General features: G+C 41.7%; 1 protein-coding gene across 3 annotated transcripts in view; it reads left to right on the top strand.

Annotated features, from left to right (window-relative positions):
• Positions 1-12,973, top strand: part of LOC115214093 (prestin-like) — a 31,087-nt gene extending 18,114 nt beyond the window's left edge. For all 3 annotated transcript variants that reach the window (XM_036504574.1, XM_029783145.2, XM_036504573.1), the window contains exons 2-3: positions 6,393-6,542; positions 9,453-12,973. In XM_036504574.1, coding sequence (XP_036360467.1) covers positions 9,473-11,926 — 2,454 coding nt within the window. In that variant the 5' untranslated portion in view covers positions 6,393-6,542; positions 9,453-9,472 and the 3' untranslated portion in view covers positions 11,927-12,973. The remainder of the gene's footprint in view (positions 1-6,392; positions 6,543-9,452) is intronic.
• The last annotated feature ends 6,939 nt before the right edge of the window (positions 12,974-19,912 follow it).

The raw sequence follows: 19,912 nt of genomic DNA, 5'->3' as shown, positions 1-19,912 counted from the left end.
GTGGGCAGTAAAGAAATAGGTATAAATGTTGCTTCGTTGACATTAATACATGTTGGATTTCTGAGTAAGATACCATAGAAATTGGTGTTTTTATTGAGACACCATCTCTGGATAAATAATTCTCCGTGGCTCAAAGAAGCCTATCTACGCCTAACAAAAGCAAACTGTTTCATACTGGTCGACATTCCTGTAAGGTACCCCATGGTGAACTTCTTGTGTTCAACACGGGCAGCATTCTCCACGACTTATGCCAATACGACGGAAATCCCATCTACTCCTTTAATTACCTCCTTTTGTGGTAGACCTATATTCTGGAGGGCGATTCCAGTAGGTTTTGCTCTTGAGATATTCATTACCATTATTACTGCCAAAAGTTGGTAATGACATCAGCAGCAGCAATACTAAGAATGAAAAACTATTTGTATGGCTTTTGGCTGACCAACGTTCATTCGCTTTTTGACAGATTTAGTTTTTCGTCCTCCAAGATTACCAAATAGAAAGAAAATCACCCTCCTCGCAAAGCATGCTCCGTGTGGTTAACGGTTTAGCCACCGACGACTAGGATTAACCATCCTGAAGCGATTTGATTTTACGCCTCTTTCAATCCTGGTGATGGCTGAGAGACAAATGTGATATGCCCGGATTAATTACACATGCAAGAAAGGCAGTGACGGACAGCGGGGAGAAAAAATAGGGGAGGAGAGAATATATATTTCATAGGGCAACCAAATCCGCATAGCGGATTTGTGACAATTTGGGACGTATCGACGGCAGGGAAAAGCTGTGGAATCATTCATTCCTTGTAAGGAAATAAAAAAAAAACAATAATAAAAATATTGTTGGGGTCCACTTTGTGTTTAGTCCTTTCGAGGTCGATGAAATAAGTACCTATTTCTTTACTACCCACAAGGGGCTAAACACAGAGAGGACAAACAAGGACAGACAAACGGATTAAGTCGATTATATCGACCCCAGTGCGAAACTGGTACTTATTTAATCGACCCCGAAAGGATGAAAGGCAAAGTTGTCCTCGGCGGAATTTGAACTCAGAACGTAGCGGCAGACGAAATACCGCAAAGCATTTCGGCGTGCTAACGTTTCTGCCAGCTCGCCGTACGGGTTGAACACTAAGACCGGTGTAATCAAGTTGGTCCTTTCCTTTAAAATTTCAGGCATTGTTCGGTAGATGGCAGAATCGTTTGCATGCTGGATAGGATGCTTAGTGGCATTTCGTCCGTCTTTACGTTCTGGGTTCAAATTCCGCCGAGGTCGATGCTGCCTTTCATCCTATCGTGATCGATAAAATAAGTGACAGTTGAGCACTGGAGTCGATGTAATCAGCTTACCCCCTACTCCGATATTGCTGGACTTGTACCAAAATCTCAAACCATTATTATTATTATTATTATTATTATTAGAAACCAGGAACTGGTTGAGTATTTGAAAAACAAAACAAGCACAAACATTACAGATTTCATAATACCTACACACAACACACCACCAGCACACATTCTCACAATTAAAATAAACAAAACAGTTTACAACGAAATAAAACAAATATTCCCTAACGATGTGGGATCGTTAGGGAAAAGTTTCTCTCAGAAACTTTACAAAAATATCATTGAAGCACCCGTGCAAAAGCACAAGGGAGCCACCCCCACCACCAACAAAAGTAAGTAGAGCCTTTTTTCTCCTTTTTTTCCCTAACTTTTGAAACATGGCAAATCTTAGAATCGGTTGCTTGAATGTGAGAGGCCTCGGGTCACCTTGGAAACAGGGTCACCTGTTAAACGACCTGAGGTTTCATGATGTGGATGTAGCAGCCATCAGTGAAACCAGGCTCTCCGACCCGCAGGAACTCGCAGCCCTTTTCGGCGGATACGAGATATTTCTATCTCCGTGTCGGCCGGGAGCGGGCGGTGGTGGTACTGCGGTGTTGTTTCGGAAGGGCCTGGACCTGAAAATAAGGACAGTCTTCTTGGATCCGGAAGGTAAGTTGGTGGTCCTCGACGTGGACGGTAGTGACGGCGGTGCTTTCAGACTGCTGGCTGCCTACGCTCCGACAGGAGCAGGGCAGTCGGATTATTTCAAACGTCTGGAAGTTTTCCTGGGAACGTCACGCACTCTAGTACTAGTTGGGGATTGGAACGCTGTCTTAGACGAACGTTTCGATCGGGTGGGCAGGGGAGCGTCTGATAGGAGAGGGGGAGGGTGCAAGAGCCTCGCCAACCTACTCGGCCGCTTCAGCTGTCCGACAGGTTTCGACTAGACAACCCGAATGTGCCAATGTGGACTTGGACAAACCGCATCGGGTCGTCTAGATCGTACTTAGATAGAGTGTTTTGTAGGCCAGCGGATAAGGACAGCGTAGGGTGTCCACAATTCCACCTAGTCGAATATACGGACCACAAATTAGTGATCTGTACGGTCGACTTAGATAGGCTACATAGACAGGGACCCGGCTACTGGAAGCTGAACGCGTCGTTAACGGCGTGCAAAGCTTACAAAGACCGGATTAGTTACTAGTTAAGCGGGCGCTCACGGGGGCAATCATCAACAACAACTGGTGGTTTGCCCTCAAGAGAGCAATTAGAGTAGAGTCGATTAGGTATAGTAAGACTCTAGCTATTGAACGTAGGAAGAGAGAGCGGGATTTAGTTAAGAAACTAGACGAGGCTCTTGACACTGGCATCGCGACCGACGTGTTGGCGGCAAGGTTGGCCCTCGACCAACACTTCGACGCCAAACACGAAGGCTGCGTTGTCAGAGCTAAGGCACGTTCGCTAAGCGGGGAGGGGACTAGAGCCGCTCGATGGGCCCGCGTGGCGGAGGCGAAGCGAGGCAACAAAGCAACCATTCGGTCTTTGGTGGACCAGAACGGGCGCGAGGTTACCCAACCGAAACAGATGTGTACGGTGCTTCAGCGGCACTTTGCTCAACTGTTTGGGACGAGCGGTGGAACGGACACCAACGGTACAGACTTCGGTGTGTACCTGGACGGACTGCCGCAACTCTCGGACAGCGAGGCAGAGTGCTGCGAAGGACCGATATCTGCCTGGGAAGTACAGGAAGCGATGAAGAGTTGCACGAGAGGTAGATCGCCGGGTTTGGATGGTCTGCCCTACGAGCTTTACTTTTCGATGCCAGACTTGTTTGCGGACCTGTTGGCAAACGTCTACTGCAACTGGCAGCAAAACGGGAGAATTCCTGCTTTTGTCTGTCGAGGGGTGGTGGCTTTGCTAAAGAAGGACCCAAACAAGGGGGACGTTATAGGGAATTTCCGGCCCATCACTCTGCTCAATGCAGAGTTGAAGATTTTGGCCAAGGTGCTAGCCAAGAGATTGGCGCTTGTCGTGGACAAGCTGGTCGGCGGGACGCAGACATGCTCCGTGCCGACCAGGTCGATACACGACAACCTCCATCTCATGCGCTACATCATAGAGAGGGTGGGTAACGACGCTGGCGCGGGTGGGGCTTTGATCAACTTGGATCAGAGTAAAGCCTTCGATAGGGTCGACCATCGGTACCTGGCAGCTGTCCTCAAGGCAGCCGGCTTCGGTCCAGTCTTCCGCGGGTGGATCGCTGCTTTATACAGCAACATCTGCTCGGTGATACGGGTGAACGGTCACCTTTCGGAACCGTTCGACATCTCGCGTTCGGTCCGCCAAGGATGCCCTCTCTCCTCCCTCTTGTACATTTTGACTCTCGAGCCATTACTGCGCAAGTTGGAGGCTTTGAGGGGTATCCCGCGCGATCTAGGAGGCGGAAACAGCGTGTCTGCTTATGCCGACGACGTCACCGTGGTGGTGTCGAGCCACAGGCACATTGGCCTGATTGGCGAGACGCTAAACCAGTACGAAGCGGTGACAGGGGCAAAGATTAACGCGGAAAAGTCTGTGGCTTGCAACTGGGCACCTGGAGAGGCAAGCCCATGCCGTCCAACAGCGTCGTAGGGCGCTGGACAGACGGACCCGTTAAACTGCTCGGGGTCTGGTTCGGTCCGGACCTCCAGGTGGATAAGAACTGGGAAGAGGTGACGAGCAGGGTGGCACGTCTCACCCAGAAATGGGCCGAGAGGAAGCTGTCCCTGAAAGGTCGAGCGGAGGTGGCGAATGCGTACATCGCATCCGTCATCTATTACCGCTTGACCGTCGTCCCTTGTCCCGACCGCTGGTTGGCCAAGCTGGTACGCCTGCTCTTCGACTTTTTGTGGAAGGGTCAGGTGCCACTGGTCAGGCGATCCATCTGCTGTCAACGACCGCTGAACGGAGGCCTTGGAATGCCGTGGTTGCTGTTGCGCAGACATGCGCTCAGGCTGCGGCATCTCAAGCGCTTCCTAGACGGTGAACAGGTGTGGTCGTCTTTTGTCAGACGCGATTTTCCGCAGCTCGTCTCTTTGACGGAGCTGCAGACCTGGATCAAACGTAGACCGAGAAAGGGCGCTTGGCACCTCGAGTGCCGTCAAGCCCTCTCCGCCCTCCACCAGGCGGGCAATGCGGTCGGTTACAGCTCCACTCTAGCGTTCTATAGAGGGTTAGTGGAGGGAAAATGCGACGACGTTCTCGGGGAAACTCTAGGCGTTGAAGACGACGAACTGAGCGGTCTGTTCGGGAGGACTTTCGGGCCGGGGCCGATGGATAATTTCCAGAGGTCTCTCGCCTGGCAGTGCTACCGAGGGACTCTGCCTGTTCGAGATAAACTCTACCGGCACGGAAGTGCCGTCAGCCGGGCCTGCCCGAGGTGTTGCCAGGACGACGAAACCGTTCTGCACGCACTCGTCCAGTGCCCGAGTATTGCTGAAATATGGGTTTATGTCGAACAGCTACTGTCACGTGTAGGACGGATCCGACTATCGGCCGAATCCATAGTGAAGATTGCCCCGCCGACCTCCTTTAACAAGGAGGGCGAGGCCGTTTTCTTGTACCTTGTGGCTGTGGCGAAAGAAGTCGTGTGGTGGACTCGTTTGAAAGGGCTAAAGTCAGACACTTTCCTCTTTGGTCAAGGCCTCATCAACTTTTTCAAGTTTCACTTGAAAAGGAAGATGAGGTTAGAGAGGAAAGTGCTGTCCGATAGCAAGTTTTATGAAAGGTGGGTGAATTGTGCGAGACTGGCCTGTATAAATGGACCAGTTCTCAGGTTTCGCCTGTGATTTCAAAGAAAAAGGTAATGTAAAAGGAGAAGAAAGGGGACTCTCTACACCCCCTTTTTTTGACCAGGCTCCCGTTGGCTTTTGTAGGGTTTTTTCCACCGGAACATTTCGAGACGTCTCCCCCTTTTGGGAGTTTTTCATTGTTTTTAATAATCATTGTTTAAAGTTTTTTACACGGATTTTTTTAACAAACGGACAAAACCCTTTGTAACCTTTCGTCCTGTCTTGTCCCTTTATGTAATCATGCGTGTCAGCCCTTGTGGCCAATAAAAAAGAATTGATTATTATTATTATTATTATTATTATTATTATTATTATTATTATTATTATTATTATTATTATTATTATGTTACTTAAGGCGGCGAGCTGACAGAAACGTTAGCACGCCGGGCGAAATGCTTAGCAGTATTTCGTCTGCGGCTATGTTCTGAGTTCAAATTCCACCGAGGTCGACTTTGCCTTGTATCCTTTCGGGGTTGATAAATTAAGAACTAGTTAAGTAATCAACTATTCCCCTCCCCAAAAACTGATCTAAAATTCCAGGCCTTGGGCCTATAGTAGGAAGGATTATTATTATTATTATTATTATTATTATTATTATTATTATTATTATTATTATGAGTCCACTCCACACAAATGTGCGGCCTTGTGCCTCCAGTAGAAATGATTATTATTATTATATGTTTGACTTTTGCTTTGTATTTGTACAAGTTGACTCCAAGTCTCACCCAGAGACCTCAAGAGACAACAAGTTAGAAGTTCCTGTTGATGTTATTCCTAGGATGTCATATATTTGATTTTGCACAGAGTATTGTTTTAGAAAATGTTCAAGAAAACATTAGAAAAGTATAAGTTTGTTTTAAAATTTGAGATTAAAAAGACAGTATTTTTTCGTAGGATATGGGCAACCCCCTTGAGCACTATCTTTTGAATTTCTACCATTTTGAGTTCTCCTGGTATCTGAGCTATTATTATTATCATAATCATCATCATCATCATCATCATCATCATCATCATCATCATCATCATTATTATTATTATTATTATTATTATTATTATTATTAACTATGTATTTCATCTTTCTGATGTCGATAAGATAAAGTGCCAGTTAGGTAGAATGTATTCATCTCAGTACTCAATCGAGGGAAGGCGAAGACGATCGAGGCTTAAAGCAAGGTAACCGAAACACAGAACTAATCTCGAATTGCAGACATAGTATGAAATTCTTTCTATTTCTTTTCAGGAAGACAATCAGAGCACCAATAACGACAAACGAACGTAACTTGCCGCCATCTTGTATTATATTTCAACAGCTATGACGTAGATCCGTGAACATCGTTGGGCTCAAATGCTTTTATACAAGCATAAAACCGTGATACAGAAATAAATCCAGGTAAATACAATACATATAAAAAATAGGTGCACGTGTGTGTGTATGTGCGCATGCATGTATTGGGTTGTCCGGAAAGTCGTGCCGATTTATAGTAGCTTATCTTTCGACTTATTTTAGAACATGGTTGAGTCCATAAAATAGGATTTGACTACACTCCATTTAGAGCACAGTTTAAACTATCTTTTCGTGGAAGAAAATTTATGTTCCTATAACCTGTGTTGATTCTGTAACCCTTTAAAATGGAAGATAAGAAAGTTCATTTTCAGTACTTGATACTTTGGGAACCAGACAAAAATTGCTGCAGCTTGGCTGGGATGTGTTACCCCACCCTCCATATTCACCAGATATTGCTCCTTCGGATTTCCACTTATTCAGGTTTCTGCAGAATAGTCTTAATGGTAAAAATTTCAATTCCTTGGATGACGTAAAAAAGAAACTTTGATGAATTCTTTGCCATGAAACCACCTCAATTCTGGGAAGAGGGTATTTTCAAATTAAAGGAAAGATGGAGATGCATTGTGCAACAAAATGGTTCATATTTGGTTGATTAAAAATGTAATGGCAAGTATTTATTGACCTTTTTCTTTCCTTTAAAGATCGGCACGAACTTTCCGGACAACCCAATATGCCATTATTCAGTTTTATTTCAAGCTTTCTTGCTAGTAGAGAAAGAGCTAGTTTCTAAACTAGATCCAAGGCTCCTTCATTGGAATATCAACAACATCAACAGGTTATTTTTGTATGTATGTATGTATGTCTATGTATGTATGTATGTATGTATGTATGTATGTATGTATGTATGTATGTATGCATGCATGTATGTATGTATGTATGTATGTATGCTTGTATGTGTGTGTGTTCTCTTTCCCTCTTAATTTGGAGTAAATCTTGACTGGTCCACCGAATTGGTAGCAAAATTGTGAAAGAAAGTATCTTGTTTTGACCATCATCCTTTCAATCGTAACAAACCCTTGCAGATTTTTATCGCCCCAGATATCGTGAGTATTTGTAGCATTGTGTATATATAGGGTTGGTCAAAAGTCACCTGACAGTAAATCAAAAGAAATCCAAGATTAAAACAAAAAATTATTTTATACGAGACTTCGCTAATAAAGAGACAAATGTTGAAAAAATAACGGTGATTTTAACTCACAGCATTCAATTATTAAACATTCATAAATGGAATGAATAAATGAAATTGAATATTAAGTATTTATGGAATTTTGATTTACTGTCTGGTGACTTTTGGCCAACCTCGTATATGTATGTATGTATGTATATATGTATGTACGTATGTATGTATGTATGTATGTATGTAGTATGTATGTATGTATGTATGTATGCATGTATGCATGTATGCATGTATGTATGTATGTATGTATGTATGTATGTATGTATGACCTTTTGTGTGCCTGTCTTTTGCTGGCCTCAAATCTCATCGGTAAATGCATGGAATACAAACCTCCACCAACTATTCTGCCTACATGTCTGTGCACACCTTTGAATGCAATTTATGCCAGAAGGTTTGGAAATTCAACGGAGGCCTCAAGAGACATTTAAAGATCCACAAAGATCAGAACTTATCAACAGCTCTTGATGGTCCAAATCGGAGTGCAATCTATGTGGGTGTCCTTTCACAACATTGTCTAGTTTAAAAAGCCACATTAGATACCATGATGGTGCTAAGGTGTAGTTACAGGAGGTGGTCAAATTCTGCTCAAGGAGTAGACAACCACCATGTATGTACGGATGTACGTATGTAAAAGTCGAAAGCTGTTGCAGGCGGCACACACTCTCAATACGCCACAGGTGTATATGTAGGAGTGTGTGTGCGCGTGTCAGTGGCATAGCTAATGGACGAGGAGGTGGTTTCCTCTTGGTGACACTTTCTTTTATGTGGGTGACACTTTGCCGTCCGCTGTATAACCCTGTATAGTCTGTATTGTCGGGTGGGGAGCAAAAGTCGAAGGCTGCTCCGGGCGGCACACACCCTCAATACGTCACGGGTGTGTATGTGTGTGTGTGTGTGTGTATGCGCGTGAGTCAGTGGCTTAGCTAATGGACGAGGAGGCGGTTTCCTCTGGGTGGCACTTTCTTTTATGTGGGTGACACTTTGCCGTCCGCTGTATAACCCTGTATAGTCTGTATTGTCGGGTGGGGAGCAAAAGTCGAAGGCTGCTCCGGGCGGCACACACCCTCAATACGTCACAGGTGTATACGTATGAGTGTGTGTGTGTGTGTAATTGACGAAGCTGCTTTCTAATTATGTAAGGTTTCCTTTGTCCACCAAGATCTGTGTCAATCTGTAGTATCTTTTTATAGATTACTGGACTATCAGTGAGTTTGTCGGTATTTTTATTTAGAGAAACAACTTGGCCTTCAGTAACAAACGTAAGCCATGTATGATTGTGATTTAAAGACCAGTAACCTAGAAGTTCACCCATCTATGACTCTCCAACGTAAGGTGTTCGAGCAAGTTTATAACTAAAACATAAAACATAATTTATGGCAGTTTTTAATTCTCATTTTCAATTCAGAGTAGTCGGCTTACTTTTATTAGTAGTAAAACATGTATTTTCGTTTATTAGTGACTCGTTTCACCACTGGTCTGAAATAGCACGGTATGTTCATCGTGAACCGTGTGACGGTTATCTGAATAGGTCTGTGATGACTCGGTTCGGCGATCAAAGACTCTGCTTGCACCACAAGAGCGCTCTCCGGAGTCCATCTACAATGCTCAGAACAACTTAGTTTTTTTTTTATTTATATTCTATTATTCATTTTTCACTGTTGGATTTAACACGGTGTTTTTTTATTTTTAGAAGCAAACAACCGTGATAAACGAGGATAGATATAATACATTGATACCGCTTACTAATTTTCATTCTTCTCTTCTTCGTGTTTTTCCAGACCCTTCGATTAAAAAAGGGATGCTAAACAGAGAATTGTCGAATTGTACCATGGTTTTGGGAGAACATCCACCTATTGTTCAAATGGAGTCTTCGAAAGATGTAAATTCAATTTTATACAGAAATTCATCACTTACTCAAAGCCGACTTGATAATCTTTATAGGAAACCAAAGGTAAAAAAAACATCTCTTTCTCAAAGAGTCAGATCCCAGTGTTATTGTTCCAAGAGAAGACTATGGAAAGTGTTGAGTACTTACCTACCAGTTATCAGAGTAATACGATATTACAAATTAAAAAGCTATCTTCTAATGGATTTCTTAGCCGGATTAACCGTTGGCGTCATGCATATTCCTCAAGCATTGGGTTTCGGAAAGCTAACTTCAGTGAAAATAGTAAATGGACTTTATACATCATTTTGGCCAGTGGTTTTATACATAATTTTTGGCACATCTCCCCATGTATCCATTGGAACAAGTGCTGTCATTTGTATCTTGACAGCGGGTATCGTTGACAAACAGGCTCTCATTTTTGCTAAGGATCACTTCAACAGTTCTATTTTTCACAATAGTTCCGCTGCCGATTGGGAATCGATACCAGAGTATATGGACTTTAAGGAAGGAGTCGCCATGACAACTTCTCTTCTCGCTGGATTAATCCTCCTTATAATGGGAGTATGTCGTTTAGGTTTTATCACTACTTATTTATCGGAATCATTTTTCAGTGCTTTTACATCGGCAGCTGCAGTACACATCGCCACCAGTCAGATTTCGTCCATGTTTGGTCTATCAATAAAAAAATACAGTGGGCTTTTCAAAATAATTTACACCTATCGCGACATCGTCCTAAACATAACAAAGACTAATGTTGCAGAGCTCATCATGTCAATCATATGTATCATCATTCTGTTACTCGTAAAATCTTGCATTAACGACCGGTTCAAGCATAAACTAAAAGTTCCAATACCGATTGAGCTGGTTGTTGTAATACTGGGTACACTAGTAGCTTATCTTGCTAACCTTGCTGACACCTACGACGTTAAAGTTGTTGGCCAGATCTCATCAGAAATACCCGTACCGAAAGTGCCTCCACTAAATATTGCCACGGATCTTTTACTAGACAGTTTAATCATTGCTATATTGATATTCGCCAATACAATCGCCATGGCAAAGATCTGTGCCAAGAAACACAATTACGAAATAAATGACTCGCAAGAACTGATTGCCTACGGCTTGTGTAATTTCGTGAGTGCCTTTTTCTTCTGTTTCCCGTCGAGCGTCGCTCCTCCCCGTTCGATGATCGCAAGCACAATGGGAGTAAAGACTACTCTAAGTGCAGTAGTTACAGCAATTCTCATGTTTTTATTACTGAGTGTTATCAGTAGTCTGTTCAAAACTTTGCCTGTATCAATACTGGCCGCTGTTATAGTCATTGCATTAAAAGGCCTATTTCTTCAAATTGCTGATTTAAAAAAATTCTGGCATATCAATATCTTCGATTTCATCATCTGGTTGATAACTTTTCTCAGCGTTGTTTTCTTAGACATTGATTATGGTCTTGGCATCGGAGTAGTCGTATCTCTCATTACGGTAGTTCTGCAGAGTCAGTTTGCTCAAAGTTATCGCATTGCACAACTCCCTAAAGAAGACTTGTTGGTAGAACACAAACTTTACCATTCAGAAGAGATTAGAGGTGTGAGGATATTCCGATTTGAAGCTAACGTTTATTTTGCTACAGCGGAAATATTCCGAAATAGTCTCTATCGAAAAACTCTGAACCCTAGGAAACTTCTGAAACAACTGCAAAAACTAGAAAAACGACTCCAAGAGCAAAATAAAAAGAGTTTATCAACGATGAACATACTCAGACATTCGACAAGTGTTGATTCAAAATCTACCGACTTATCTACAATAGGAGATCAGACATTTCCATTTTCAGTGGATAAAACGATAGATCTTGACGAATCGCGTATACCACCACACTCTTCTGTATCTCATGTGACAATGGATCCATCGATTACCAATATTTCTAATGGTGAAATCCCAAATGGAAGAAAACATTCTATTACACACAGCTCGGATTCTGGTATAAATGGGCAAAACGAAGAAACAGATCCGGAAGATGGCGGTTGTTGCATACGAGAAGGAGAACTGAATGTTATGAAGTCAGTTCGTTTCATCATATTAGATTTATCCAGTGTAAATTACATCGATGCCACGGGAGCAAATACATTGAGCTACATCTACAAGGAATACGAACACGTAAATGTACAGGTTTTTCTTGCTGCATGTCATCCTCGTGTATGCAAAAGTTTGCAACAGGCCGGCGTGTTTGACGTCTATCCACCGGGTAATGTATTTGTTACGGTGGACGGCGCAATAACACAAACGTATAACAACTACAAAATTAAGTCTTATGATCTTAAAGATTTCACCGACGAAGAAGCCGCGGAAGATTCCTACGTAACGAAACTATAGCACTGATAAAATCTTCGCAAGTTTATCTTATAAAAAACGCTGTCAGTACTAACAACTAGAGTTCAATTATTTAGAATTGACTAACACTGGAATTTTTGTATATCTTGAAAGATAAATGTAGAAAAATAAATAACTTATATTACATAAATTCTACATATTATGAAGGGTTGACCGTGGGATATTTAAAGACAGTAGGCGCACGTGTGGCTGCGTGGTAAGAAGTTGACTTCCAACCCACATGATTCCGGTTTCAGTCCTACTGCGTGGCACCTTCGGTATGTGCCTTCTACTATAGCCCCTGGTCGACTTGAGCCTTGTAAATGAATATGATGGACGGAAACTGAAAAAAGCCCGTTTTATATGTATATATATATATATATATATATATATGCATAACACATGTATGTATATATCTTTCTGTGTACCCCCACAACTGCTTGACGAGTGCTGTTTGTTTACACCCCGGTACTTTGGCACAAAGACACCGATACAATAAGTGCCTTACTCTAAAAGAAAAATAGCAAATACTGGGGACGATTTGTACGACTAAACCCTTCAAGGCATTGTTCCAGCTTGGCCGCAAACCAATGACTGAAGCAAGTATAAAATACAAAAGACATTTTGAGTAGAATGAAATTTGAGAGCCCAAAAGCACGATGTCGTGTTGCGTTAGAATGCGGGTGGCCAGTAACAGTCATTTGTATCTTGACGGCAGGTATCGTTGACAAACAGCGAAGCGGAGATGGTTATCCGCAAGTGCTAACCCCGTGAATCGGAATGGCTGTTCCAGCGCATCTCCCTCACCATCCTCCGGGGCAACGCTCTTTCCATTAGGTCTGCTGGGACCATAAGGCGTTCAGAATTACTGGAAACTCTACGTTCAACTTCTTAACCCAATAACTGCCAATTTCTTTTGTTCATATTCTGTTGGCTTTGCCAGGTGTCTTAGAAGTTAAAATAATATATAGTAAATCTTTAAATCCTTAAAAATGTTTTAGCCCGAAGGCCGCGGCCATGCTGGGGCACCTTTTCTTCATATGAGAATTATTTTGGAAATTATGATAAATTTTTCGAAAAGTCCCAAATGGGGATCGCTGAAAAAAATATCATATTTATTCTTTTCTATTCAATTGCCATAATAAACATTTTAGTTAGTTTTTTTTTTCTTTAATCAAATGCGAATGTGTATACACATTCCAAATGCGAATGTGTATGAAATATCAGTGAATGATTTAGCTGGGAAATGCAAAAAAAAAAAAATGCTTTTAAAACTGTCGATATTTTTGTAATTCAAAAATTGCGATTAATGACATAGAATGTCCTCTAGAATTAGCCAGAGCTAATAATGACAAACTTTAACTGCTAAATATTGTCAAACACACCTCTGCAAATGCAATGCATATAAGCAACTCACTTTAAATATAACGAACAACCGGCAGTGTGACTGTTTTTATCGGATCCCCAAATGGGGCTCATGGCAGGCAATGGGTTAATGTAAAGTTACTCCGTACGGATTGCTCCGTTAAATTCTCATTTCTGGTTATCATTTTCGCTGAGAAATTTAGTTTTAAATTTAGTTTTAAAAAAGTAAGTACTGGGGTCGATTCATTCGAGTGCCATGCCCTAGAAAGGGACAGTATATTGACTGAAACAGGTAAAAAGATAAAAGATAAGAACCTGTATAATATATATGAATATGTGTATATGTATGTACATATATAATATATACATACATATATATATATATATATATATATATATATAATATATATATATATATATATTATATATAATGGACTCTTCCGTCGTTGGACGACGTATGAGGATTCGACAGTTTCTTAAGAATTACTGCAGTGGTCAGTAAGATTGTAAAATTTACAAAGTTAACGAAAAAAAATCCTATAAAAAAATCTATCACCCAAGCGTGCCAATCAAGAATTTGCAAAATATCATTTACTGAGTAAAAATAGGGCTAAAAAACAGTTTTACACTACAACCAAGCAAAACTTGAAGAGTTAACGCAGTATTTTTCAAGTACGTTTATTGTGTGTGAAGTAAAGTTATAATTTTGATAAAGGCATTTGTATTTTTCTTTTTTCTTTTTCTCTTTCATTCTTTTTTTTTTTTGTTTTGTTTTGTGTTATGGGCAGAAAGCCAACAATTTTCAGGGGTAAGGTAAGTCGATACCACTGACCCTAGTACTTAACTACTACATTATTTTATCGACCCCGGATGGATGGATAAAAGAAAAAAAAAGTTTACCTCGGCGAGATTTGAACTCAGAACGCTGGAACAAATACCGCAAAGCATTTCTCCCAACACTCCAGCGATTCTTATTTCTTTATTACCCACAAGGGGCTAAACATAGAGGAGACAAACAAGGACAGACAAACGAATTAAGTCGATTACATCGACTCCAGTGCGTAACTGGTATTTATTTAATCGACCCCGAAAAGATGAAAGGCAAAGTCGACCTCGCCGGAATTTGAACTCAGAACGTAGCGGCAGACGAAATACCGCTAAGCATTTCGCCCGGCGTGCTAACGTTTCTGCCAGCTCGCCGCACTCCAGCGATTCTGCCAGCTTGACGCCTTTAGGGCAGTTGTATCGGTTTCAAACTTTGGCACAAGGTCAGAAATTTCGGTGAAGGGGCTCAATCGATCCCAGTGCTTACTGGGACTTACTTTATCGACGCCGAAAGGATGATAAATAGAGTCTATCTCGGTGGAATTTGAACTCAGAACGTAATGCCGCTAAGCATTTTGTCCAGAATGCCAACGATTCTATCTGTTCGCCGCCTTCTTAAGTATATCTATATTAATGAAGTTTTTTTTCTTAGTTATAGAAACCCAAATATCGAATCACTTTGAAAATCATATAAAATTTTCTTTTAAACTCATGGCTGTGTGGTATGTAGCTTGCTTACCAACCACATGGAAATATATGTTCACTGGGTTTGTAAAAGAGAGCAAAGCTACAGGAAACCAAAAGACGAATGATCACAATAAGCAGTTAGTTACCCTACCCTAGTCGTTACTACTCCCAATGTAGGATTCCTCACCATCCAGGTGACAGGCACAGCCGTAAGATGCATTACGAATCTATAGCAATTGGAAGGGCGTGACCCAACTGAAATCAACATTAACAACTGTGTGACGTGAGGGCTAAGGAGAAATTAAATGACCACTATACTGATACGTAACTGGACAGAATAAATTTAAAATCTATAAATGTCTTTGAATAACCAGTCACTCATCTGGGAAGGCCTTTAAATCAATGTACCATCTGGGGACTATGTGTGACCGAGTGATAATAAAAAGACTGAAAGGAGGTCTTCAATCAAATAACTTTACTCAACACTTTACCACTGAATCAGTGGAGGCAAAGATGCCTCTCATTTACTTGACAATTTATGCACCACATTGCAGAAATCACAATGTAAATGTATGTCAAAGCAAACTGTTACACTGTTGTACCACTGAATTAGAAATAATGCCCAACTTTTATGCTCGGGTAACCCTACAGCTTCCAAGAGCACAACTGTATTCGTTTTTGCTTAGATAAAATGACGAAATTGTGGGAAATTGTGGCAACATTATAGAGAAGGTAGATATATAGACAAAGATGTGGCTTTTACATTTCATGTCCTAATGCATCTCCTGCTGTGGCTGTGCAGTCCTATCCTGGACAAACACTCCCTTTGGCAGGTGCCGCAAATGTAGCGAAGACTTTGCCTGGCTGGTTGTAATGTCATACTTTCTTGTTGACGTCTTTTCTTGTCTTTCCATTTCTCCTCTCCCTCTATGTCACTCCTTTGTGTTCCCTCTTTTACGGTACGTCGCCAATCTCCACGGTTGCGGGCAACTGCTTCCCAGTTGGTAATATTGATGTTGCAGGCATTCATGTCCCTTTTGCAAACATCCTTGTATCGTAAGAACGGTCTTCCCACAGGCATAGTGCCCCTAGCAAGCTCTCCGTTGAGTATGTCCTTGGGGATTCTGCCATCTTCCATACGGCTAACATGTCCAAGCCATCTCATACTCATGTATTGCATCAGAACTGCACGCTTTGCTTCGATAACTGGTTCCAGCTCTGAGAGCCGAGCACTGAACAAAATCTGGGTTTTGCCTTTCTCTCATGCCGAAAGTATCTATTAATGTAGTATACAAAGCTTCCCTGATATAATTCCACCTACTTTCAGCAGAGGAGGTCGGGCAGCTACTGAGGACAACTTTGATAGAAACAGCAAAACATTGTCGCAGTGTAGGGTCCGAGGTTCAGGCAGTGTTAATGCGTAGTCGGCCCATTTTCTTGGAGTGATGGACTTTTTTAGGCAGAATCCTCACCCTGCTTCTTATTAGTGAATGATCTGTGTCACAATTCGCGCTGTGGTAACTACGAGTCAGTTGAACAGAATTTAGAAAGGATCTTCGTGTAATGATGAGATCCAGATGATGCCAGTGGTGAGATCTTGGATGTCTCCAAAATGCCTTGTGGGATGTTTTGTTGGCAAAGAATGTGTTGGTGATTCACAGGTTATGGTATGTGCAAAATTCAAGTAGTCTGTGGCCATTGTCAGTCATGTTGCCAATACCAAAACACATACACTTACATATATACATACATATATATACGATTGATTTGTTTCAGTTCCTGTCTACAAAATCCATATATATATATATATATATAATATATATATATATATATATGTGTGTGTGTGTGTGTGTGTGTGTGTGTGTGTGTGTGTGTGTGTGTTGTGTGTGTGTGTGTGTGTGTACATATATATATATATATACACACACACACACACACACACACACACACACACGCACAAAGATAAATTGAGAGATACAACTGAGTGGGCAAAATTAACAAAATTGATATGTCATACTTCATTTTCAGGACCTTCACAATCAGAGGAAAATTTACGTCCACATTTTGGTACCAAGAAGCTTTGAAAATATTTTTCTCTGCTTTTTGCATCAATTTCTAACTTTCTGTTGTAAGGTATATTACACAAACAATACGAAATTTGGTGGTTCTGGAACATCACTCCCACTTGACAAAATGAACCGTGAAAACACAAACTCAATATGGAAAATAGTTGAACTTAAGGCGGTGCTCCAACATGGCCAAGGCCATACGACTGCAACTATTAAAAGAATGAACAAGTAGGCGTAGGAGTGGCTGTGTGGTAAGTAGCTTGCTTACCAACCACATGGTTCCGGGTTCAGTCCCACTGCATGGCACATTGGGCAAGTGTCTTCTACTATAGCTTCAGGCCAACAAAAGCCTTGCGAGTGGATTTGGTAGATGGAAACTGAAAGAAGCCCGTCGTATATATATATATATGTGTGTGTGTGTGTGTGTGTGTGTGTGTGTGTGTGTGTGTGTGTGTGTGTGTGTGTGTGTGTGTGTGTGTTTGTCCCCACAACATCACTTGACAACCGATGCTGGTATGCTTGCGTCCCCGTAACTTAGCGGTTCGGCAAAAGACACCGATAGAATAAGTACTTGGCCTACAAAGAATAAGTCCTGGGGTCGATTTGCTCGACTAAAGGCGGTGCTCCAGCATGGCCACAGTCACATGACTGAAACAAGTAAAAGAGTAAATAGAACAGAAAAGAAAATGTTTCATACTTAAGAATTATGCTAGAGAGATGATATTGAGAACCAATATAGAGAAATTGATAGCAAAATAAAGAGAATATTTTATTCTATACGATTTTGTTTCCACTAAGACTTGTTAAAAGAAATGAGAAAGAAAGAAATTAAGAATTTTTAAACGTCAAGTCAAGAAAACGAAATATTTCTGCACCTAAGGGACATAACTTAACTTGTGTAATTAGTATTTCTAAGATAAAGAGGGCAGGCCAGTGGTTTGCTGCTACTGGGACGCATTTTGGGACTTAACCAACTCGGACTGAGTCAACTGAGCGAGGGGGTCTGATGTTAAAAGACCCAGAACTTCCTGAGATCCCAGGAAATCCCAGAGAATCCATGAGATGCGTCTTCAAAAAGTTAAAACTAAACTAAGGGAAGTAACTCATACGATGACTTCTAAGGGAGATAAGTTTTGTTACTAACTAGCTCGGTGGTTATAGCAGACTGCTACTCAATGCGAGTTCGAATACCATCTTTATCAAAAAAATATTTATTTTTGATGACGGTCGTGAGCAGAATCGTTAGAGCACCGAAGAAAATGCCTTGTGGTATTTGTGTTCGAATCTTCATGCCTTGAATTTACATCTCGCAAAGATCAACTTCGCCTCGCATCCTTCCGGAGTTGATTAAAATAAATATCAATAATGTACGGACTGGGTGGGGGGGGGTCAATTTAATCGATTTCTCTCTCTCTCTCCAAACTTGTGACTTTGCTACGAGTCATTATTTATATCATTATGTAGGAAAGTTATTGCTAAACAAAGAATGTGTGCGTGTGCTTGTGTCTGTGTGTGTGTGACGAGGGATCAAAATTGTGTGAAATCTATCATCCTTCCAAATTATAGCTGGGATGTTGTCGGGACCATCATCTCTTGTGAAAGGTAGGAGAGTCCAGTTTGCTGGACATTGTTGTAGACCTGAAAAAGAAGTAATTTCTACTCTTCTCCCCTGGAAGCCATCTACTCGCAATACCAGAGGGCGCACACTCTCCTACCCTGATGTAATCTCCAGGGATACAGGCATCCAGCAACAGGACCTCCGTAATGCCATGATGGACCGTGAAGTCTGGCGTAACATAGTAAATGATGATGTGTGTGTGTGTGTGTTCGCGCTCGCGTGCAGAAGTGAGTGAGCGTGTATGCGCGCGCATGTTCCTAAAAATATCACTTCATAAGAATATGGTCAGATCTCTTAGAACAAGGAACATTTCATTTCACCGAATCTAAGGATTCTCGCACGTCTGAGCCACCACTGTCCAAACAGGCGCGAAAGAAATTCTCTTTGCCCGGTCAAAAATTGATAGATCATCTCCTTTTGACCAACGACCTCAGCCATGTCAGGCGAAGTTCAAATGGACAGGAGCTGACCTATTTAGACGCAATCTCTCCTGCAGTATGTCTGTCTTTCTAGCTTCCACAACTGTTATAAATACCGCGGTCAGCAAAGGGACAGGCAAAAAGGACCTGGGACGAAGATAGAGCGAACGAGATAGCCGACCAGTATTTTATCAGATGAACGACGCACACATTATCAACCATTATCAACCATTATCAACCACACAAAAAATTATCAACCATCGTACAAACAATAACTCTGAGCACCTTTCCAAACTCCACCCATCTAACACCCGTGGACATATTTACAAAGTCAGGAAACAGCACAGCTCCCATGACTTCAGGAAACATTTTTTCACGCTGAGAGTTGCTGAAGCATGGAACAAACTGCCGGCATCAGTTGTTAGTTGTCGGAGCACTGCATCCTTCAAAACTTCCATGCTTCCTGAGATTCGCCAACACTACACTTGATTTTCTCCCCTCCATACACACACAAGCATGTATCTGACTCATACATTGTTCGCTTTCCAGACATTTCTACATTACTGCATGTACTTTATATGCACTTTCTGACAAGTTGTGGTGCACCTGAGCACTGTATACAATTAATTTCATTATTATTATTATGACACACAGACGCAAAACATATTCAGTTCTGCCACATCATATTACAGATGTATCCTGTTGTTTCTATTCTTCTCAGCAAATGCAAGTCCAGTAAATAAATTATTTAAACTATAAATCGATGTCATTCGTTATTTACTTCAAAGGCATCCACATGCCTATCGCATCTGTTTACCTCAACACATTTTGAGACACCTTTTCCACTACAAGACTAACTATGAATGACCAACAAAACTGGCCGTTGTGGGCATTAAGGGGTAGGGTTGTTTTATTTTTTATGCGCCCTTTTCAAGCCTAGCCAGGTTGGCTTGAAACCATGGGCCCGGTTTCCTGGTTTCTGTGGCGTATGTGTTCCCCCCAGCTG

Source organism: Octopus sinensis, linkage group LG7, assembly GCF_006345805.1.
Source record: "Octopus sinensis linkage group LG7, ASM634580v1, whole genome shotgun sequence".
Lineage (NCBI taxonomy): Eukaryota > Metazoa > Mollusca > Cephalopoda > Octopoda > Octopodidae > Octopus > Octopus sinensis.
Note: the sequence above shows the minus strand (reverse complement) of the source record. Positions and strands in the feature narration are given on the sequence as shown.